Raw genomic sequence first — 24730 nt, 5'->3', positions numbered from 1 at the left:
AGTATTATAGTAGTTATATTCTTGTACATAGGAGCAGTATTATAGTAGCTATATTCTTGTACATAGGGGGCAGTATTATAGTAGTTATATTCTTGTACATAGGAGCAGTATTATAGTAGTTATACTCTTGTACATAGGGGGCAGTATTATAGTAGTTATATTCTTGTACATAGGAGCAGTATTATAGTAGTTATATTCTTGTACATAGGAGCAGTATTATAGTAGTTATACTCTTGTACATAGGGGGCAGTATTATAGTAGTTATATTCTTGTACATAGGAGCAATATTATAGTAGTTATAATCTTGTACATAGGAGCAGTATTATAGAAGTTATATTCTTGTACATAGGTGGCAGTATTATAGTAGTTATATTCTTGTACATAGGGGGCAGTATTATAGTAGTTATATTCTTGTACATAGGGAGCAGTATTATAGTAGATATATTCTTGTATATAGGGGCAGTATTATAGAAGTTATATTCTTGTACATAGGAGCAGTATTATAGTAGCTATATTCTTGTACATAGGGGCAGTATTATAGTAGTTATATTCTTGTACATAGGAGCAGTATTATAGTAGTTATATTCTTGTACATAGGGGCAGTATTATAGTAGTTATATTCTTGTACATAGGAGCAGTATTATAGTAGTTATATTCTTGTACATACGGGGCAGTATTATAGTAGTTATATTCTTGTACATAGGGGGCAGTATTATAGTAGTTATATTCTTGTATATAGGGAGCAGTATTATAGTAGTTATATTCTTGTACATAGGGGCAGTATTATAGTAGTTATATTCTTGTACATAGGAGCAGTACTATAGTAGCTATATTCTTATATAGGAGCAGTATTATAGTAGATATATTCTTGTACATAGGAGCAGTATTATAGTAGTTATATTCTTGTACATAGCAGCAGTATTATAGTAGTTATAGTCTTGTACATAGGAGCGGTATTATAGTAGTTATATTCTTGTACATACGGGGCAGTATTATAGTAGTTATATTCTTGTACATAGGGGGCAGTATTATAGTAGTTATATTCTTGTATATAGGGAGCAGTATTATAGTAGTTATATTCTTGTACATAGGGGCAGTATTATAGTAGTTATATTCTTGTACATAGGAGCAGTACTATAGTAGCTATATTCTTATATAGGAGCAGTATTATAGTAGTTATATTCTTGTACATAGGAGCAGTATTATAGTAGTTATATTCTTGTACATAGGAGCAGTATTATAGTAGTTATAGTCTTGTACATAGGAGCGGTATTATAGTAGTTATATTCTTGTACATAGGGGGCAGTATTATAGTAGTTATATTCTTGTACATAGGGGGCAGTATTATAGTAGTTATATTCCTGTACATAGGGGCAGTATTATAGTAGTTATATTCTTGTGCATAGGGAGCAGTATTATAGTAGTTATAGTCTTGTACATAGGAGCAGTATTATAGTAGTTATATTCTTGTACATAGGAGCAGTATTATAGTAGTTATAGTCTTGTACATAGGAGCAGTATTATAGTAGTTATATTCTTGTACATAGGTGGCAGTATTATAGTAGTTATATTCTTGTACATAGGGGGCAGTATTATAGTAGTTATATTCTTGTACATAGGAGCAGTATTATAGTAGTTATAGTCTTGTACATAGGTGGCAGTATTATAGTAGTTATATTCTTGTACATAGGGGGCAGTATTATAGTAATTATATTCCTGTACATAGGGGCAGTATTATAGTAGTTATATTCTTGTATATAGGGAGCAGTATTATAGTAGTTATATTCTTGTACATAGGAGCAGTATTATAGTAGTTATATTCTTGTACATAGGGAGCAGTATTATAGTAGTTATATTCTTGTATATAGGAGCAGTATTATAGTAGTTATATTCTTGTACATAGGGGCAGTATTATAGTAGTTATATTCTTGTGCATAGGGAGCAGTATTATAGTAGTTATAGTCTTGTACATAGGAGCAGTATTATAGTAGTTATATTCTTGTACATAGGAGCAGTATTATAGTAGTTATAGTCTTGTACATAGGAGCAGTATTATAGTAGTTATATTCTTGTACATAGGTGGCAGTATTATAGTAGTTATATTCTTGTACATAGGGGGCAGTATTATAGTAGTTATATTCCTGTACATAGGGGCAGTATTATAGTAGTTATATTCTTGTACATAGGGGGCAGTATTATAGTAGTTATAGTCTTGTACATAGGAGCAGTATTATAGTAGTTATATTCTTGTACATAGGAGCAGTATTATAGTAGTTATAGTCTTGTACATAGGAGCAGTATTATAGTAGTTATATTCTTGTACATAGGAGCAGTATTATAGTAGTTATATTCTTGTATATAGGGGGCAGTATTATAGTAGTTATATTCTTGTACATAGGAGCAGTACTATAGTAGTTATATTCTTGTACATAGGAGCAGTATTATAGAAGTTATATTCTTGTACATAGGAGCAGTATTATAGTAGTTATATTCTTGTACATAGGAGCAGTATTATAGTAGTTATATTCTTGTACATAGGGGCAGTATTATAGTAGTTATATTCTTGTACATAGGAGCAGTATTATAGTAGTTATATTCTTGTACATACGGGGCAGTATTATAGTAGTTATATTCTTGTACATAGGGGGCAGTATTATAGTAGTTATATTCTTGTATATAGGGAGCAGTATTATAGTAGTTATATTCTTGTACATAGGGGCAGTATTATAGTAGTTATATTCTTGTACATAGGAGCAGTACTATAGTAGTTATATTCCTGTACATAGGGGCAGTATTATAGTAGTTATATTCTTGTACATAGGGGGCAGTATTATAGTAGTTATATTCTTGTACATAGGGGCAGTATTATAGTAGTTATATTCTTGTACATAGGAGCAGTATTATAGTAGTTATATTCTTGTACATATGGGGCAGTATTATAGTAGTTATACTCTTGTACATAGGGGTAGTATTATAGTAGTTATATTCTTGTACATAGGGGTAGTATTATAGTAGTTATATTCTTGTACATAGGGGGCAGTATTATAGTAGTTATATTCTTGTACATAGGGGCAGTATTATAGTAGTTATATTCTTGTACATAGGAGCAGTATTATAGTAGTTATATTCTTGTACATAGGAGCAGTATTATAGTAGGTATATTCTTGTACATAGGGAGCAGTATTATAGTAGTTATATTCTTGTACATAGGAGCAGTATTATAGTAGTTATATTCTTGTACATAGGGGCAGTATTATAGTAGTTACATTCTTGTACATAGGGGCAGTATTATAGTAGTTATATTCTTCGACATAGGGAGCAGTATTATAGTAGTTATATTATTGTATATAGGAGCAGTATTATAGTAGTTATATTCTTGTACATAGGGGCAGTATTATAGTAGTTATATTCTTGTACATAGGGACAGTATTATAGTAGTTATATTCTTCTACATAAGGAGCAGTATTATAGTAGTTATATTCTTGTACATAGGAGCAGTATTATAGCAGTTATATTCTTGTACATAGGAGCAGTATTATATTAGTTATATTCTTGTACATAGGAGCAGTATTATAGTAGATATATTCTTGCACATAAGAGCAGTATTATAGTAGTTATATTCTTGTACATAGGAGCAGTATTATAGTAGTTATATTCTTGTACATAGGAGCAGTATTATAGTAGTTATATTCTTGTACATAGGAGCAGTATTATAGTAGTTATATTCTTGTACATAGGAGCAGTATTATAGTAGTTATATTCTTGTACATAGGAGCAGTATTATAGTAGTTATATTCTTGTACATAGGAGCAGTATTATAGTAGTTATATTCTTGTACATAGGAGCAGTATTATAGTAGTTATATTCTTGTACATAGGAGCAGTATTATAGTAGTTATATTATTGTACATAGGGGCAGTATTATAGTAGTTATATTCTTGTACATAGGGGCAGTATTATAGTAGTTATATTCTTGTACATAGGGGGCAATATTATAGTAGTTATATTCTTGTACATAGCAGCAGTATTATAGTAGTTATATTCTTGTACATAGGGGCAGTATTATAGTAGTTATATTCTTGTACATAGGGAGCAGTATTTTAGTACTTATATTCTTGTACATAGGGGCAGTATTATAGTAGCTATATTCTTGTATATAGGGAGCAGTATTATAGTAGTTATATTCTTGTACATAGGAGCAGTATTATAGTAGTTATATTCTTGTACATAGGGGCAGTATTATAGTAGTTATATTCTTGTACATAGGGGCAGTATTATAGTAGTTATATTCTTCTACATAAGGAGCAGTATTATAGTAGTTATATTATTGTATATAGGAGCAGTATTATAGTAGTTATATTCTTGTACATAGGGGCAGTATTATAGTAGTTATATTCTTGTTCATAGGGGCAGTATTATAGTAGTTATATTCTTCTACATAAGGAGCAGTATTATAGTAGTTATATTCTTGTACATAGGAGCAGTATTATAGCAGTTATGTTCTTGTACATAGGAGCGTATTATAGTAGTTATATTCTTGTACATAGGAGCAGTATTATAGTAGTTATATTCTTGCATATAGGAGCAGTATTATAGTAGTTATATTCTTGTACATACGAGCAGAATTATAGTAGTTATATTCTTGTACATAGGAGCAGTATTATAGTAGTTATATTCTTGTACATAGGAGCAGTATTATAGTAGTTATATTCTTCTACATAGGAGCAGTATTATAGTAGTTATATTCTTGTACATAGGAGCAGTATTATAGTAGTTATATTCTTGTACATAGGAGCAGTATTATAGTAGTTATATTCTTATACATAGGAGCAGTATTATAGTAGTTATATTCTTGTATATAGGAGCAGTATTATAGTAGTTATATTCTTGTACATAGGAGCAGTATTATAGTAGTTATATTCTTGTACATAGGAGCAGTATTATAGTAGTTATATTATTGTACATAGGGGCAGTATTATAGTAGTTATATTCTTGTACATAGGGGCAGTATTATAGTAGTTATATTCTTGTACATAGGGGGCAGTATTATAGTAGTTATATTCTTGTACAAAGCAGCAGTATTATAGTAGTTATATTCTTGTACATAGGGGCAGTATTGTAGTAGATATATTCTTGTACATAGGGAGCAGTATTATAGTAGTTATATTCTTGTACATAGGAGCAGTATTATAGTACTTATATTCTTGTACATAGGGGCAGTATTATAGTAGCTATATTCTTGTATATAGGGAGCAGTATTATAGTAGTTATATTCTTGTACATACGGGGCAGTATTATAGTAGTTATATTCTTGTACATAGGAGCAGTATTATAGTAGTTATATTCTTGTACATAGGAGCAGTATTAAAGTAGTTAGATTCTTATACATAGGGGGCAGTATTATAGTAGTTATATTCTTGTACATAGGAGCAGTATTATAGTAGTTATATTCTTGTACATAGGGAGCAGTATTATAGTAGTTATATTCTTGTACATAGGAGCAGTATTATAGTAGTTATATTCTTGTACATAGGGAGCAGTATTATAGTAGTTATATTCTTGTACATAGGAGCAGTATTATAGTAGTCATATTCTTGTACATAGGGAGCAGTATTATAATAGTTATATTCTTGTACATTGGAGCAGTATTATAGTAGTTATATTCTTGTACATAGGAGCAGTATTATAGTAGTTATATTCTTGTACATACGGGGCAGTATTATAGTAGCTATATTCTTGTACATAGGAGCAGTATTATAGTAGCTATATTCTTGTATATAGGGAGCAGTACTATAGTAGCTATATTCTTGTATATAGGGAGCAGTACTGTAGTAGTTATATTCCTGTACATAGGAGCAGTATTATAGTAGTTATATTCTTGTACATAGGGAGCAGTATTATAGTAGTTATATTCTTGTATATAGGAGCAGTATTATAGTAGTTATATTCTTGTATATAGGGAGCAGTACTATAGTAGTTATATTCCTGTACATAGGAGCAGTATTATAGTAGTTATATTCTTGTACATAGGGAGCAGTATTATAGTAGTTATATTATTGTACATAGGGGCAGTATTATAGTAGTTATATTCTTGTATATAGGGAGCAGTACTATAGTAGTTATATTCCTGTACATAGGAGCAGTATTATAGTAGTTATATTCTTGTACATGGGAGCAGTATTATAGTAGTTATATTCTTGTACATAGGGGGCAGTATTATAGTAGTTATATTCTTGTACATACGGGGCAGTATTATAGTAGTTATATTCTTGTACATAGGGGGCAGTATTATAATAGTTATATTCTTGTACATAGGGAGCAGTATTATAGTAGTTATATTCTTGTACATAGGGAGCAGTGTTATAGTAGTTATATTCTTGTACATAGGAGCAGTATTATAGTAGTTATATTCTTGTACATAGGGAGCAGTATTATAGTAGTTATATTCTTGTACATAGGGACAGTATTATAGCAGTTATATTCTTGTACATAGGGAGCAGTATTATAGTAGTTATATTCTTGTACATAGGGGCAGTATTATAGTAGTTATATTCTTGTACATAGGGGGCAGTATTATAGTAGTTATATTCTTGTACATAGGGGGTAGTATTATAGTAGTTATATTCTTGTACATAGGGGCAGTATTATAGTAGTTATATTCTTGTACATAGGAGCAGTATTATAGTAGTTATATTCTTGTACATAGGGAGCAGTATTATAGTAGTTATATTCTTGTACATAGGAGCAGTATTATAGTAGTTATATTCTTGTACATAGGGGCAGTATTATAGTAGTTATATTCTTGTACATAGGGGCAGTATTATAGTAGTTATATTCTTCTACATAAGGAGCAGTATTATAGTAGTTATATTATTGTATATAGGAGCAGTATTATAGTAGTTATATTCTTGTACATAGGGGCAGTATTATAGTAGTTATATTCTTGTACATAGGGGCAGTATTATAGTAGTTATATTCTTCTACATAAGGAGCAGTATTATAGTAGTTATATTCTTGTACATAGGAGCAGTATTATAGCAGTTATGTTCTTGTACATAGGAGCAGTATTATAGTAGTTATATTCTTGTACATAGGAGCAGTATTATAGTAGTTATATTCTTGCACATAGGAGCAGTATTATAGTAGTTATATTCTTGTACATACGAGCAGTATTATAGTAGTTATATTCTTGTACATAGGAGCAGTATTATAGTAGTTATATTCTTGTACATAGGAGCAGTATTATAGTAGTTATATTCTTCTACATAGGAGCAGTATTATAGTAGTTATATTCTTGTACATAGGAGCAGTATTATAGTAGTTATATTCTTGTACATAGGAGCAGTATTATAGTAGTTTTATTCTTGTACATAGGAGCAGTATTATAGTAGTTATATTCTTGTATATAGGAGCAGTATTATAGTAATTATATTCTTGTATATAGGAGCAGTATTATAGTAGTTATATTCTTGTACATAGGAGCAGTATTATAGTAGTTATATTATTGTACATAGGGGCAGTATTATAGTAGTTATATTCTTGTACATAGGGGCAGTATTATAGTAGTTATATTCTTGTACATAGGGGGCAGTATTATAGTAGTTATATTCTTGTACAAAGCAGCAGTATTATAGTAGTTATATTCTTGTACATAGGGGCAGTATTGTAGTAGTTATATTCTTGTACATAGGGAGCAGTATTATAGTAGTTATATTCTTGTACATAGGAGCAGTATTATAGTACTTATATTCTTGTACATAGGGGCAGTATTATAGTAGCTATATTCTTGTATATAGGGAGCAGTATTATAGTAGTTATATTCTTGTACATAGGAGCAGTATTATAGTAGTTATATTCTTGTACATAGGGAGCAGTATTATAGTAGTTATATTCTTGTATATAGGAGCAGTATTATAGTAGTTATATTCTTGTACATAGGGGGCAGTATTATAGTAGTTATATTCTTGTACATAGGGAGCAGTATTATAGTAGTTATATTCTTGTACATAGGAGCAGTATTATAGAAGTTATATTCTTGTACATAGGAGGCAGTATTATAGTAGTTATATTTTTGTACATAGGAGGCAGTATTATAGTAGTTATAGTCTTGTACATAGGGGGCAGTATTATAGTAGTTATATTCTTGTACATAGGGGGCAGTATTATAGTAGTTATATTCTTGCACATAGGGAGCAGTATTATAGTAGTTATAGTCTTGTATATAGGGAGCAGTATTATAGTAGTTATATTCTTGTACATTGGAGCAGTATTCTAGTAGTTATATTCTTGTACATAGGAGCAGTATTATAGTAGTTGTATTCTTGTACATTGGAGCAGTATTATAATAGTTATATTCTTGTACATAGGAGCAGTATTATAGTAGTTATATTCTTGTACATAGGAGCAGTATTATAGTAGTTATTTTCTTGTACATAGGAGCAGTATTATAGTAGTTATATTCATGTACATAGGGAGCAGTATTATAGTAGTTATATTCTTGTACATAGGAGCAGTATTATAGTAGTTATATTCTTCTACATAGGAGCAGTATTATAGTAGTTATATTCTTGTACATAGGAGCAGTATTATAGTAGTTATATTCTTGTACATAGGGGCAGTATTATAGTAGTTATATTCTTGTACATAGGGGCAGTATTATAGTAGTTATATTCTTCTACATAAGGAGCAGTATTATAGTAGTTATATTCTTGTACATAGGAGCAGTATTATAGCAGTTATGTTCTTGTACATAGGAGCAGTATTATAGTAGTTATATTCTTGTACATAGGAGCAGTATTATAGTAGTTATATTCTTGCTCATAGGAGCAGTATTATAGTAGTTATATTCTTGTACATACGAGCAGTATTATAGTAGTTATATTCTTGTACATAGGAGCAGTATTATAGTAGTTATATTCTTGTACATAGGAGCAGTATTATAGTAGTTATATTCTTCTACATAGGAGCAGTATTATAGTAGTTATATTCTTGTACATAGGAGCAGTATTATAGTAGTTATATTCTTGTACATAGGGAGCAGTATTATAGTAGTTATATTCTTGTACATAGGGAGCAGTATTATAGTAGTTATATTCTTGTACATAGGGAGCAGTATTATAGTAGTTATATTCTTGTACATAGGGAGCAGTATTATAGTAGTTATATTCTTGTACATTGGAGCAGTATTCTAGTAGTTATATTCTTGTACATAGGAGAAGTATTATAGTAGTTGTATTCTTGTACATAGGGAGCAGTATTATAGTAGTTATATTCTTGTACATAGGAGCAGTATTATAGTAGTTATATTCTTGTACATAGGGAGCAGTATTATAGTAGTTATATTCTTGTATATAGGGAGCAGTATTATAGTAGTTATATTCTTGTACATAGGGAGCAGTATTATAGTAGTTATATTCTTGTACATAGGAGCAGTATTATAGTAGTTATATTCTTGTACATAGGAGCAGTATTATAGTAGTTATATTCTTGTATATAGGAAGCAGTACTATAGTAGTTATATTCCTGTACATAGGAGCAGTATTATAGTAGTCATATTCTTGTACATAGGGAGCAGTATTATAATAGTTATATTCTTGTACATTGGAGCAGTATTATAGTAGTTATATTCTTGTACATAGGGAGCAGTATTATAGTAGTTATATTCTTGTACATAGGAGCAGTATTATAGTAGTTATATTCTTGTACATAGGGAGCAGTATTATAGTAGTTATATTCTTGTACATAGGGGTAGTATTATAGCAGTTATATTCTTGTACATAGGGAGCAGTATTATAGTAGTTATATTCTTGTACATAGGGGCAGTATTATAGTAGTTATATTCTTGTACATAGGAGCAGTACTATAGTAGTTATATTCCTGTACATAGGGGGCAGTATTATAGTAGTTATATTCTTGTACATAGGGGGCAGTATTATAGTAGTTATATTCTTGTACATAGGGGGTAGTATTATAGTAGTTATATTCTTGTACATAGGGGGCAGTATTAAAGTAGTTATATTCTTGTACATAGGGGTAGTATTATAGTAGTTATATTCTTGTACATAGGGGTAGTATTATAGTAGTTATATTCTTGTACATAGGGGGCAGTATTATAGTAGTTATATTCTTGTACATAGGGGCAGTATTATAGTAGTTATATTCTTGTACATAGGAGCAGTATTATAGTAGTTATATTCTTGTACATAGGAGCAGTATTATAGTAGTTATATTCTTGTACATAGGGAGCAGTATTATAGTAGTTATATTCTTGTACATAGAAGCAGTATTATAGTAGTTATATTCTTGTACATAGGGGCAGTATTATAGTAGTTATATTCTTGTACATAGGGGCAGTATTATAGTAGTTATATTCTTCTACATAAGGAGCAGTATTATAGTAGTTATATTATTGTATATAGGAGCAGTATTATAGTAGTTATATTCTTGTACATAGGGGAAGTATTATAGTAGTTATATTCTTGTACATAGGGGCAGTATTATAGTAGTTATATTCTTCTACATAAGGAGCAGTATTATAGTAGTTATATTCTTGTACATAGGAGCAGTATTATAGCAGTTATATTCTTGTACATAGGAGCAGTATTATAGTAGTTATATTCTTGTACATAGGAGCAGTATTATAATAGTTATATTCTTGCACATAGGAGCAGTATTATAGTAGTTATATTCTTGTACATAGGAGCAGTATTATAGTAGTTATATTCTTGTACATAGGAGCAGTATTATAGTAGTTATATTCTTGTACATAGGAGCAGTATTATAGTAGTTATATTCTTGTACATAGGAGCAGTATTATAGTAGTTATATTCTTGTACATAGGAGCAGTATTATAGTAGTTATATTCTTGTACATAGGAGCAGTATTATAGTAGTTATATTCTTGTACATAGGAGCAGTATTATAGTAGTTATATTATTGTACATAGGGGCAGTATTATAGTAGTTATATTCTTGTACATAGGGGCAGTATTATAGTAGTTATATTCTTGTACATAGGGGGCAGTATTATAGTAGTTATATTCTTGTACATAGCAGCAGTATTATAGTAGTTATATTCTTGTACATAGGGGCAGTATTGTAGTAGTTATATTCTTGTACATAGGGAGCAGTATTATAGTAGTTATATTCTTGTACATAGGAGCAGTATTATAGTACTTATATTCTTGTACATAGGGGCAGTATTATAGTAGCTATATTCTTGTATATAGGGAGCAGTATTATAGTAGTTATATTCTTGTACATAGGAGCAGTATTATAGTAGTTATATTCTTGTACATAGGGAGCAGTATTATAGTAGTTATATTCTTGTATATAGGAGCAGTATTATAGTAGTTATATTCTTGTACATAGGGGACAGTATTATAGTAGTTATATTCTTGTACATAGGGAGCAGTATTATAGTAGTTATATTCTTGTACATAGGAGCAGTATTATAGAAGTTATATTCTTGTACATAGGAGGCAGTATTATAGTAGTTATATTTTTGTACATAGGGGGCAGTATTATAGTAGTTATAGTCTTGTACATAGGGGGCAGTATTATAGTAGTTATATTCTTGTACATAGGGGGCAGTATTATAGTAGTTATATTCTTGCACATAGGGATCAGTATTATAGTAGTTATAGTCTTGTATATAGGGAGCAGTATTATAGTAGTTATATTCTTGTACATAGGGAGCAGTATTATAATAGTTATCCTCTTGTACATAGGGGGCAGTATTCTAGTAGTTATATTCTTGTACATAGGGAGCAGTATTATAGTAGTTATATTCTTGTACATAGGAGGCAGTATTATAGTAGTTATATTCTTGTGCATAGGAGCAGTATTATAGTAGTTATATTCTTGTACATAGGGGGCAGTATTATAGTAGTTATATTCTTGTACATAGGGAGCAGTATTATAATAGTTATCCTCTTGTACATAGGGGGCAGTATTATAGTAGTTATATTCTTGTACATAGGGAGCAGTATTATAGTAGTTATATTCTTGTACATAGGAGGCAGTATTATAGTAGTTATATTCTTGTGCATAGGAGCAGTATTATAGTAGTTATATTCTTGTACATAGGAGCAGTATTATAGTAGTTATATTCCTGTACATAGGCGTCAGTATTATAGTATTTATATTCTTGTACATAGGGGCAGTATTATAGTAGTAATTTTCTTGTACATAGTGGCAGTATTATAGTAGTTTTATTCTTGTACATAGGGGGCAGTATTATAGTAGTTATATTCTTGTACATAGGGGCAGTATTATAGTAGTTATATTCTTGTACATAGGGGCAGTATTGTAGTAGTTGTATTCTTGTACATAGAGGGCAGTATTATAGTAGTTATATTCTTGTGCATAGGTGCAGTATTATAGTAGTTATATTCTTGTACATAGGAGCAGTATTATAGTAGTTATATTCTTCTACATAGGAGCAGTATTATAGTAGTTATAGTCTTGTACATAGGGGGCAGTATTATAGTAGTTATATTCTTGTACATAGGGGCAGTATTATAGTAAAAAAAGAAAAATCCCCAAAACTCTTCTTTATTGGTGTGAATGGAGACACTCCAGTTGGTGAATTTAAAATGCCATGGTAGTAGATAAAACAATTAGTTTCATGTAGTGAAATCCTTAATATATACTTATATATGATTAATTGTTTGGTATCTAGGTTCAGTTCTCCTGGATTCCATGGTTGCACCGCCCTGACACATTGACAACCTTCTCATTGGGCGGCTCTATAATTTGGGTTCTCTGGAACCTTCTTACATTTCATCTCCCCGCTCTCCCCCCCCCCACAACACCCACAAGTGGCCGAGGTTTTTCTATACGATGCAGGTCTCGCTGTAGAAGGTGCGGGAGAAGCCGGGGTCATCACAGTGGTGTAGAAGTCCAGAAATGTACCAGATGTACCTGTATAGTCTGTATTTGCCGAATGCGTCTATCTGATGGTGGGCCACCGATGATGATGATTTAGTTACTTGAGTCCACCACCTTGTTCTGTGATTTTGTCCTCAGTCGTCTCATTCCCGCTCTTGTGTTTCTTGCAGATCCCCACATACAGTATGAAAAGATCGGTTCTAATATAGTAATAAAGTGCGGCAGCATGGACCCAGACGCTGCGGTCACGTGGACGGTCAACGGAACCGACATCGACAATTCCCAGCTGAACGGCTCGGCTCTTCTTCTCCATAACGTGGATTTATCGCACAATGGTTTCTACTCATGTTTTGAAGGGTCCTCGTGGCAACTCTGGCACCAGACCATCCTGAAAGTGGGGCGTGAGTATCTCATCTGCCCATTCTTGTAACAAAAGCAAAATTCTGATAATCCAAAATTCCCGCGATGTCTGACTCCCAAGAACCTCAATGCAAAATCTGTAACCTGGTCTTAACCTCTCATGTGCCATTTTTGACACTGAGGCCAGGAACATCGGGACGTGGGTGCAACTGCTATCTCTGCACCCTTCTGAAAACCACTGGTCTTGCATGTGCCAGTATGTAAAAGCAAAGAACCAGTAGAGTGGAAACCGGAGAAACTTGCTGACGGTCTTTTCACATTCCCAATAGTCTGGGCGTATGCTACGTCCATTCATTCTGGATTATCAGAATTTTACCATATGCTATGGCTATCCACCATCCATGTTCTGTGTGAACCCTGTAGATGAAAGCTGGGGTTTCTGTAGCTTTAGGCCTCTGTACTGTGCAGTGGTGCTCAGTTGTGCTTTCGAGCTGGGGCTTTCTGTAGCTGTAGGCCTCTGTATTGTGCAGTGGCGCTAAGTTGTGCTCTCTAGCTGGGACTTTCTGTAGCTTTTGGTCTCTGTACCGTGCAGTGGTGCTCAGTTGTGCTCTCGAGCTGGGGCTTTCTGTAGCTTTGGGTCTCTGTACCGTGCAGTGGTGCTCAGTTGTGCTCTCGAGCTGGGGCTTTATGTAGCTTTAGGCCTCTGTACCGTGCAGTGGTGCTCAGTTGTGCTCTCGAGCTGGGGCTTTATGTAGCTTTAGGCCTCTGTACTGTACAGCAGCTCTCAGTTATGCTCTTGAGCTTGGGCTTTCTGTAGCTTTAGGCTTCAGTGCTGTGCAGTGGCGTTCAGTTGTGCTCTCGACCTTGGGCATTCTGTAGCTTTAGGCCTCTGTACTCTGCAGTGATGCTCAGTTGTGCTCTTGAGCTGGGGTTTCTGTAGCTTTAGGCCTCTGTACTGTGCAGTATCGCTCAGTTGTGCTTTCGACCTGGAGCTTTCTGTAGTTTTATGCCTCTGTACTGTGCAGTGGCGCTCAGCTGTGCTCTCGAGCTGAGGCTTTATGTAGCTTTAGGCCTCTGTACTGTACAGCAGCTCTCAGTTATGCTCTTGAGCTTGGGCTTTCTGTAGCTTTAGGCCTCTGTACTGTGCAGTTGCGCTCAGTTGTGCTCTTGACCTGGGGCTTTATGTAGCTTTATGCCTCTGTACTGTGCCGTTGCGCTCAGTTGTGCTCTTGACCTGGGGCTTTATGTAGCTTTAGGCCTCTGTACTGTGCAGCAGCTCTCAGTTATGCTCTTGAGCTTGGGCTTTCTGCAGCTTTGGGTCTCTGTACTGTGCAGTGACGCTCAGTTGTGCTCTTGAGCTGGGGCTTTATGTATCTTTAGGCCTCTGTACTGTGCAGCAGCTCTCGGTTATGCTCTTGAGCTTGGGATTTCTTTAGCTTTGGGTCTCTGTACTATGCAGTGGAGCTCAGTTGTGCTTTCGTGTTGCTGCTTTCTGTAGCTTTAGGCCTCTGTACTGTGCAGTGATGCTCAGTTGTACTCTCGAGCTGGGGCTTTCTGCAACTTTGGGTCTCTGTACTGTGCCATGACGCTCAGTTGTGCTCTCGTGTTGGTGCTTTCTGTAGCTTTAGGCCTCTGTACTGTGCAGTGATGCTCAGTTGTGCTCTCGTGTTGGTGCTTTCTGTAGCTTTAGGCCTCTGTACTGTGCAGTGGCGCTCAGTTGTGCTCTCGAGCTGGGGCTTTATGTAGCTTTAGGCCTCTGTACTGTGCAGCAGCTCTCAGTTATGCTCTTGAGCTTGGGCTTTCTGTAGCTTTGGGTCTCTGTACTATACTGTGGCGCTCAGTTGTTCTCTCGAGCTAGGGCTTTCTGCAGCTTTGGGTCTCTGTACTGTGCAGTGACGCTCAGTTGTGCTCTCGTGTTGGTGCTTTCTGCAGCTTTAGGCCTCTGTATTGTGCAGTGGCGCTCAGTTGTGCTCTCGAGCTGGAGCTTTCTGTAGCTTTGGGTCTCTGTACCGTGCAGTGGTGCTCAGTTGTGCTCTCAAGCTGGGGCTTTCTGTAGCTTTAGGCTTCAGTGCTGTGCAGTGGCGTTCAGTTGTACTCTCGAACTTGGGCTTTCTGTAGCTTTAGGCCTCTGTACTGTGCAGTGATGCTCAGTTGGGCTCTTGAGCTGGGGTTTCTGTAGCTTTAGGCCTCTGTACTATGCAGTGGCGCTCAGCTGTGCTCTCGAGCTGGGGCTTTATCTAGCTTTAGGCCTCTGTACTGTACAGCAGCTCTCAGTTATGCTCTTGAGCTTGGGCTTTCTGTAGCTTTAGGCCTCTGTACTGTTCAGTTGCACTCAGTTGTGCTCTTGAACTTGGGCTTTCTGCAGCTTTGGGTCTCTGTACTGTGCAGTGACGCTCAGTTGTGCTCTCGAGCTGGGGCTTTATGTATCTTTAGGCCTCTGTACTGTTCAACAGCTTTCGGTTATGCTCTTGAGCTTGGGATTTCTTTAGCTTTGGGTCTCTGTACTATGCAGTGGAGCTCAGTTGTGCTCTCGTGTTGGTGCTTTCTGTAGCTTTAGGTCTCTGTACTGTGCAGTGATGCTCAGTTGTACTCTCGAGCTGGGGCTTTCTGCAACTTTGGGTCTCTGTACTGTGCCATGATGCTCAGTTGTGCTCTTGTGTTGGTGCTTTCTGTAGCTTTAGGCCTCTGTTGTTAGAACCTTGCTGTTAGGTTTTTTTTCCTTTGCTGGTCACATGACCTTGTTGGCCTATTTAATCCTGCTCCGCCCTTCTGGCTTTGCTGGACTTCATTGTATATCTACTTTCTAGCTAGCCTGTGCTCTGTATCTATCTCTGTTAGTTTGCTTGTTCTACGGACCTCTATGTTCTATCTATTTTGTTTGTTCGTCTGTCTGCTACTATTTCTGTTAGGAGGTGTCCCATATTCCTCCCAGTCCTTAGTACTTGTAGGGATTCCCTCCCCACATCTATAGGTCTTCGTACAGACTAGATTAGGACTTTAGCAGGTCTGATCGCAGGATCAGGTTCCCTGGTACTAAGAATGTTAAGGCGGATGCCTTGTCTCGCAGTTTTTCTCCCATAGTCGGTGCTGAGAAAGAGGAAAACATTTTACAAGAAGGTGTTGTGATAGCTGCTTTAGACTCCGTTTTGGAAGATGAGATTCTTAAAGCTCAGGAGAATGCCCCTTCTAACACTCCTCATGGGAGGTTGTTTGTGCCTGAGACCTTTAGGAGAGATTTGTTTGTTGAGTGTCACGAATCTCGGTTGGCAGGTCATCCCGGAATCTCTGAGACCAAGAGACTGGTGGGTCGCAGTTTTTGGTGGCCTGGATGGCAGAGGGAGGTCATTAAGTGGGTGCGCCAATGTACTATATGTGCTAGATCTAAGTCCTCACATACTCCTGCTGCGGGGTTGCTTTGTCCTTTGGAGGTCCCCAGTGCTCCTTGGACACATTTGGCTATGGACTTTATAACTGACCTTCCCCCCTCTGAGGGTTTTACTGTCATCTGGGTGATCGTGGACCGTTTTAGCAAGATGTGTCACTTGGTTCCCTTCGTCAAACTGCCCTGCGCTAAAACTCTCGCTAAGGCCTTTGTCAAGGAAATTGTCAGACTTCATGGCGTTCCTACTGACATTGTTTCTGATAGGGGTCCTCAGTTCGTGGCTCGTTTTTGGCGTGCCTTTTGTGACAGGTTGGGAATTCATTTGTCGTTTTCGTCCGGATATCATCCTGAATCTAATGGCCAGACAGAAAGGAAAAACCAGGATGTTGAGCAGTTCTTGCGTTGTTTTGTGGCAGACAATCAAGAGGGGTGGTCTGAGTTTCTGCCACTTGCCGAATTTGCTCTGAACAATCATACATCTTCTTCTGCTGGTTGTTCGCCTTTTTTTTGTTGTTCTGGGAGACATCCGTCGTTTGGGTCGTTCTCCAAGTTGGGATCTGCCGTGCCTGAGGAGGAGAATTTTTCCGGTGATTTGGAAAGAGTTTGGACGGATGTGCGTGGTAATCTTCAGGAGGCCAACAGAAAATCTAAAGACTACTTTGATAGGAAACGACAGAAGGTTTTGTTCGCTGTTGGTGACATGGTTTGGTTGTCCTCTAGGAATCTGCGGTTGAGGATTCCTTCTAAGAAATTGGGTCCCAAGTTTGTAGGGCCCTTTAAGGTGCTTCAGGTTGTCAACCAATCTGCTGTTAGGTTGGAGGTTCCTACCTCCTGGAGAATTAATCCGGTCTTTCATGTCTCTCTGTTAAAAAAAGCTGTTGTGTCGGATGGTGACGCCTCTGCCTCTGTTCCTCCGGTGGTGGAGGACGGGGAATATGAAATTTCTCGCATCCTTGACTCTAGACGGTACAGAGGTAGTTTGCAGTATCTTGTGGCCTGGAAAGGTTTCGGACCCGAGGATAACTCTTGGGTGAGGTCAGATGATGTTTCCGCGTCCAGACTTATCAGAGCGTTTCACAGGAGATTTCCTGATAAGCCTGGTCCTAGGGGATCCGGAGGATCCTCTTAGAAGGGGGGGTACTGTTAGAACCTTGCTGTTAGGTTTTTTTTCCTTTGCTGGTCACATGACCTTGTTGGCCTATTTAATCCTGCTCCGCCCTTCTGGCTTTGCTGGACTTCATTGTATATCTACTTTCTAGCTAGCCTGTGCTCTGTATCTATCTCTGTTAGTTTGCTTGGTCTACGGACCTCTATGTTCTATCTATTTTGTTTGTTCGTCTGTCTGCTACTATTTCTGTTAGGAGGTGTCCCATATTCCTCCCAGTCCTTAGTACTTGTAGGGATTCCCTCCCCACATCTATAGGTCTTCGTACAGACTAGATTAGGACTTTAGCAGGTCTGATCGCAGGATCAGGTTCCCTGTTACATCGTAGGGATTCAGCTGAGTCTTATAGTAGGGACAGATCTCCTCTCTTTCCTTAGCTTTGGTAGCAGAACATAACATCTGTACTGTGCAGTGATGCTCAGTTGTGCTCTCGTGTTGGTGCTTTCTGTAGCTTTAAGCCTCTGTACTGTGCAGTGGCGCTCAGTTGTGCTCTTGAGCTGGGGCTTTATGTAGCTTTAGGCCTCTGTACTGTGCAGCAGCTCTCAGTTATGCTCTTGAGCTTGGGCTTTCTGCAGCTTTGGGTCTCTGTACTGTGCAGTGACGCTCAGTTGTGCTCTCGTGTTGGTGCTTTCTGTAGCTTTAGGCCTCTGTACTGCGCAGTGATGCTCAGTTGTGCTCTCGTGTTGGTGCTTTCTGTAGCTTTAGTCCTCTGTACTGTGCAGTGGCGCTCAGTTGTGCTTGCGAGTTGGGGCTTTCTGTAGCTTTAGGCCTCTGTACTCTGCAGTGGCGCTCAGTTGTGCTCTCGAACTGGGGCTTTCTGTAGCTTTAGACCTCTGTACTGTGCAGTGCCGCTCAGCTTTGCTCCCGTCGGACACAAAGGCCCAGTGGTCCTAGTTTGACGGGATTTGTCACATCACATGATGGAGTACCCTTTGATATATTATTGTAGAGCTGATCATTTTGGAAAATTTGTCACGTTTGGCGCTGCTTCTAACCACGGCATGAAGTGGCTCCTCCGGCTTCAGTCTCTCTGTGTTGCTATTTCGTGCTATAATCCTTCTCCTCCTTTATATGTATTAAAGGCATTGTCCCGGACTGTAAAATGAGTCTAACAGCAATGCATATGGTAAAAAAATGACCTACCTGCTAATCCCCCAATGCTCTAACCCCACCGCTCAGGTGGGCCCCACCAGTCTATGCTTATCTTACCACTGCAGGCAATCACTATCTTAATTAAGAAATTATGCCATGTGTACCAGAGAGCAGATGCCAATGATTGGCTCCAGCAGTCACATGGATGCGCGGCATGTTATCTATGAGGCCCACTAGAGCAGCAGGGGATTTACCAGGCGAGTAATATTTTATACTTTACATTCTTGGACGACCCTTTAACTCCATAAATAGCTACTTATTGATCTCTGGTCCGATATCATCTTTCATCATTGGAGAAAATCTATGGATGTGCTTCTCTGAAGGCTTTGTTCTATGGATAGTGATCAGGATTGTCCTGGATTGTGTACAATGAAATGATCTGGACACAGGAAAAGTCCCGGATTCTCACATGGATGCAGGATGAGAAAGAAAGCATGACAATAATGAGTGTTGTGCACGCTGGTTATTTTCTGAAAGATGTCCTGATGATTTTGGCTAATCATAAATATTCTATGAACTTTTTATGAGTTTCTGTGATCTGAGCCTCAAGGTGCCGACATTACTGATGTATAAACTGCCAGTAGGAGGAGAGGTGGATGCTCCTCTGCTCTCTGCGGACATGACCGTTCTCTACCAAGAAGTATACGTTCCCCAATCTCAACGTATTTACTGTAGATTCTTCTAGATGAAACCTCAAACTAAGCCCTTCCACAAAAATGAGTTTGTGGGTTTAAACTGAACCCAAAATGTCCAACTATGTGCTGCCCGTTGAAGGTCTTGGATATGCAGATTGGTCATCGTGTGTCATTCATTTCTCACAGTGTCTCCATGAGTTGAATATTGAGGTATGTACATCTCTCAGGTGGAGGGTCTTGTCTGTGTGTCTGTGAGCTGGATTTCTAATATAACCTGTAGTGAATCCATCAACTCATATAGGCAGCATGGATACACTTAGTGCAAGCCAAGAGGACTTTGGGTTGAGTCCATGGAATAGCTGCTGGCTTGGTGCAAGCCAAGAGGAACTTGGGTTGGGTCCTTGGAATAGCTGCTGGCTTGGTGCAAGCCAAGAAGACCTTGGGTTGGGTCCATGGAATAGCTGCTGGCTTGGTGCAAGCCAAGAGGAACTTGGGTTGGGTCCATGGAATAGCTGCTGGCTTGGTGCTAGCCAAGAGGAAATTGGGTTGGGTCCATGGAATAGCTGCTGGCTTGGTGCAAGCCAAGAAGACCTTGGGTTGGGTCCATGGAATACCTGCTGGCTTGGTGCAAGCCAATAGGAACTTGGGTTGGGTCCATGGAATAGCTGCTGGCTTGGTGCAATCCAAGAAGACCTTGGGTTGGGTCCATGCAGTAGCTGCCGGCTAGTGAAGTGAGTTAAGGGAAGGAGGTGTCATCTGGCTGTGTCAGAGCTAGATATTTGGGGACTATAACAAGTGGACAGATGGACAATGAGGATTTAAGTAAGACGCTGAGCACCCCAATTGGCCACTTAACCAGTCCTGCTAATGGTAACCAGCCCCAAGGATTGACCAATCAGCGGGACCTTAAATTAATTAATTATTATATAGTAGGATCAGGAAACACTTCCCTAGCTCGGGCAGCCAGTGCAGAAACAGGGATAGATTCAGTAAGTTTGTTGACCAGTGTTTTCATTCCTCGGTTGAGTTGTTTTGTCATCTTGATCACGTCTCACCACTCATTCCAATCAAAATCAACTCGGCTTGTCCTGTGTCCTTAAGGACTTTTTGTCAATTTTCCAGGCTGGTTGATCAGCCTGAAGAGACCACTTGGATGAGTGGAGGAACGTCTTCACGAGTCCAGTGTTTGTCCAGCTGATTGATGAGTTATGACGCATCTTCCAGTTGATTTGCTTTATGACGATCTGATAAGCCATGTCCTGGATGAAAGAGAAATCTTCATAGTCCAGTAAAGACTATGACCTATAAAATGGATGACCTCTTGAAAGTTGATGTTTCGCCAATGGACGACCTCTTTGACGTTTCAGGCTTTGGTTCTTTATTTAGATGAGATGGACTTTATCTTTTTCAACGAGAACCAATGGTGCGCTGCTAATATTGTTTTTTTAAGTGACATTTTCGGCGAAGGTACTGAACACGTGGTCAGGTCTGTTCTGTACTTTCTCCTCCGGAGCGATGGAAATCTCAGATAAAACTTCAGACACAATGTCTAGCTGGAAGCCTTTTGCCCGGTTCTTTCCATTTTACTAAGTGGGTAACATGGTTTCCGATGAGAGGACATGAAGTCATGACAATCATATTTTCACAATAAATTGTATTTCTTCTGCTGCGAGCAGTAAATGAAGGAAGTAGTGGATGATATCCATCAAAGCGTGCAGTCACACATGAATCATTGTGTATGTCCAATCTTGCTGAAAAATAACAGCCGCGGACATCCAGCCATCGGGACCTTGTGTAAATGAGTTTTCAAAGCCGGGAGGGGGGAGAAGAGTTAATTCTGTCAGTGAACTGGTCCACAAGGAATGAGAAGAGCAGAGATGGCTCATTTGTGAGGAGACATAGACAAAGTGAGGCAGCTGGGATCTAAGCGATGTCACTCATCCGTCCGCTCATACTCGTCTTCCTCCCGCCCATCAGCACCCTCCCGGTCCTCCTCTGCTTCCTGGGTCCGCTCATACTCGTCTTCCTCCCGCCCATCAGCACCCTCGCGGTCCTCCTCTGCTTCCTGGGTCCGCTCATACTCGTCTTCCTCCTGCCCATCAGCACCCTCGCGGTCCTCCTCTGCTTCCTGGGTCCGCTCACACTCGTCTCCCTCCCGCCCATCAGCACCCTCCCGGTCCTCCTCTGCTTCCTGGGTCCGCTCATACTAGTCTTCCTCCCGCCCATCAGCACCCTCCCGGTCCTCCTCTGCTTCCTGGGTCCACTCATACTCGTCTTCCTCCCGCCCATCAGCACCCTCGCGGTCCTCCTCTGCTTCCTGGGTCCGCTCATACTCGTCTTCCTCCCGCCCATCAGCACCCTCCCGGTCCTCCTCTGCTTCCTGGGTCCGCTCATACTCGTCTCCCTCCTGCCCATCAGCACCCTCCCGGTCCTCCTCTGCTTCCTGGGTCCGCTCACACTCGTCTTCCTCCCGCCCATCAGCACCCTCGCGATCCTCCTCTGCTTCCAGGGTCCGCTCATACTCGTCTTCCTCCTGCCCATCAGCACCCTCGCGGTCCTCCTCTGCTTCCTGGGTCCGCTCATACTTGTCTTTCTCCCACCCATCAGCACCCTCCCGGTCCTCCTCTGCTTCCTGGGTCCGCTCATACTCGTCTTCCTCCTGCCCATCAGCACCCTTCCGGTCCTCCTCTGCTTCCTGGGTCCGCTCATACTCGTCTTCCTTCTGCCCATCAGCACCCTCCCGGTCCTCCTCTGCTTCCTGGGTCCGCTCATACTCGTCTTCCTCCTGCCCATCAGCACCCTCCCGGTCCTCCTCTGCTTCCTGGGTCCGCTCATACTTGTCTTTCTCCCACCCATCAGCACCCTCCCGGTCCTCCTCTGCTTCCTGGGTCCGCTCATACTCGTCTTCCTCCTGCCCATCAGCACCCTCCCGGTCCTCCTCTGCTTCCTGGGTCCGCTCATACTCGTCTTCCTTCCGCCCATCAGCACCCTCGCGGTCCTCCGCTGCTTCCTGGGTCCGCTCATACTCGTCTTCCTCCCGCCCATCAGCACCCTCGCGGTCCTCCTCTGCTTCCTGGTATAACTCTGCTCGCTTCCCTTCATCTAATTCCAGTCCTGTTTTATTTTATGCTTTTATGCTCAACATTGTGTTTTGCTGACATCATTGTCTTCTCTCATCCTTATTACACCCACTATTGGCATCATCACTGGATGACGTCACCTTTTATCTCATGTCCCCACTACATATTTTTGCATTTTCCATTAAAGGGATCCTGTCATGTTGAACATTGTGGGCAGCATATTACAGAGCAGAAGGAGCTGAGCAGATTGATATATGGCTTTGAGGGAAAAGATTCAGAAGAACTTGGGTTTTTATTCATTTTAATGTCTGCTTATTCTGGGGTTTAGGAGTCCAGTGGGTTGTCCTACTCTACCTGTAGAACCGCCCCCTGGACACCTAAGCATAGAAAGAGCACTTAAGAAAATGCTTTTAGTACAAGTTCTACTGAATCTTTTCCTACAAACTTATATATCAATCTCCTCCTGCTCTACAACATGCGAGCCTTAGATAGCTGATCAACGTTAAATTGAATTTCCACTGAGTCTTTCCATTACCCCTTGCCAACAGACAAGACCCTGATCCAGATTGATCGACGGTGCCCTCCTGCTGCTAGGTTACCCAATATTGGACAGCATACCCTTCCACTTATAGCATGGCCCCCTGTTACTCGTTACGTGACCGCAGCTCTCCTGCTGCACACAGCTGATTAGCATGGTTCATAGAGGAAGACTCCCCTACCCCCATGACCAGTTTACTGGCTGGGGATCACAGTATTAGTCAGGGCTATCCTGATTTTTGTGATTAGTTGCCCCCCACTAAATTCTTTGACACTGGTTGTCCCCCCAGACCTCCATCAGGACTATGATCTCATTCCTTTGGCTTCCTCTTGACATTGTTATGGCTGAAGAGCCATGATTATCTGCTTCCTATTGATTGCACTAAGTCCTCGGGAACAGAACTTCACATGTTAGCTGTCCAATGCTGGGAGTCTCCGGCGGTCTTCAGCGAGCGCGGATGTCTCTAATCAACCCTCGGTGGAGTCTACTGTTTGTTGGTCATTGACCTTCACAAATACGTAGAAGATGGGAAACTTCTCATATTGTACAGAAAACGTGTGCACTCCATTATATTTTCATTATCCTAAATCCAATCATCCAGGATAGTATTAGCCGCTTTATCTCGTTGACCTCTCTCGCTGCGGGTAGAAGGGTATGGTTTTCATTAGCGTAGGCTCTCAGGTTCTCCTCCATAGCGTTCGGGCAGTCCTGTCAATAGACACTCACTTTTCTTCTGAGAACTGTTGATTTATTTAATTGAAATTGGTCCAATGTAAAATCATTTATTTTTGGAGGCGCACATGCGTGACGCCGCCACCGCCGCCGTCTCTCCCAACGCCTCGTATTTATCCACATCTGCAGAAAACATTGCTGTCTTCCAGGAGCGCGGAGCAGAAGAAACATGGCCACATACTCATCACAGTCTCATTATTTCTTACCTTGTTTTAATAACGGGTCACAAGTTGTAATCCTGTGATCATGTGTGGTCTCCATCACTACAACAGCGGCACCCCGACCTTATCTTATGAGCTGCGGAGAGTTTTCAGTGTATGGGATCTGGCCCCGGTGGAAGTAGGATCCATCTGCCCATCCACATAAGATGTTAGTATAGGGAGGAGGATACAGTCCGCTGGTCGTGCATGTAAGTGGGGGAGGAGGATCAGGTTAGGAGAGTGTTAATCGTGGGAGGAACATGTGGTCATCTGCATGTACATGTAAGGTGGGGGGGAGGATCAGGTTAGGAGAGTGTTAAGCGTGGGAGGAACATGTGGTCATCTGCATGTACATGTAAGTGGGGGAGGAGGATCAGGTTAGGAGAGTGTTAAGCGTGGGAGGAACACGTGGTCATCTGCATGTACATGTAAGCGGGGGAGGAGGATCAGGTTAGGAGAGTGTTAAGTGTGGGAGGAAGATGTGATCATCTGTATGTACATGTAAGCGGGGGAGGAGGATCAGGTTAGGAGAGTGTTAAGCATGGGAGGAACATGTCATGTACATGTCAGCGGGGGAGGGAGATCAGGTTAGGAGAGT

The 24730-nt window shown here is 39.3% G+C and overlaps 1 protein-coding gene across 8 annotated transcripts in view; it reads left to right on the top strand.

Moving 5' to 3' along the window:
- CNTFR (ciliary neurotrophic factor receptor) overlaps positions 1–24730 on the top strand; it is an 869018-nt gene that overhangs the window by 559363 nt on the left and 284925 nt on the right. For all 8 annotated transcript variants that reach the window (XM_073683161.1, XM_073683177.1, XM_073683152.1 and 5 more), the window contains one exon: positions 13059–13289. In XM_073683161.1, coding sequence (XP_073539262.1) covers positions 13059–13289 — 231 coding nt within the window. The remainder of the gene's footprint in view (positions 1–13058; positions 13290–24730) is intronic.

The sequence above is a fragment of the Phyllobates terribilis genome, unplaced genomic scaffold, assembly GCF_046119375.1.
Source record: "Phyllobates terribilis strain yellow unplaced genomic scaffold, ASM4611937v1 Scaffold_1__5_contigs__length_1240528914, whole genome shotgun sequence".
In the NCBI taxonomy this organism is placed as follows: Eukaryota; Metazoa; Chordata; class Amphibia; order Anura; family Dendrobatidae; genus Phyllobates; species Phyllobates terribilis.
The sequence above is the reverse complement of the archived record's forward strand: the minus strand, read 5'-3'. Positions and strand labels throughout refer to the sequence as shown.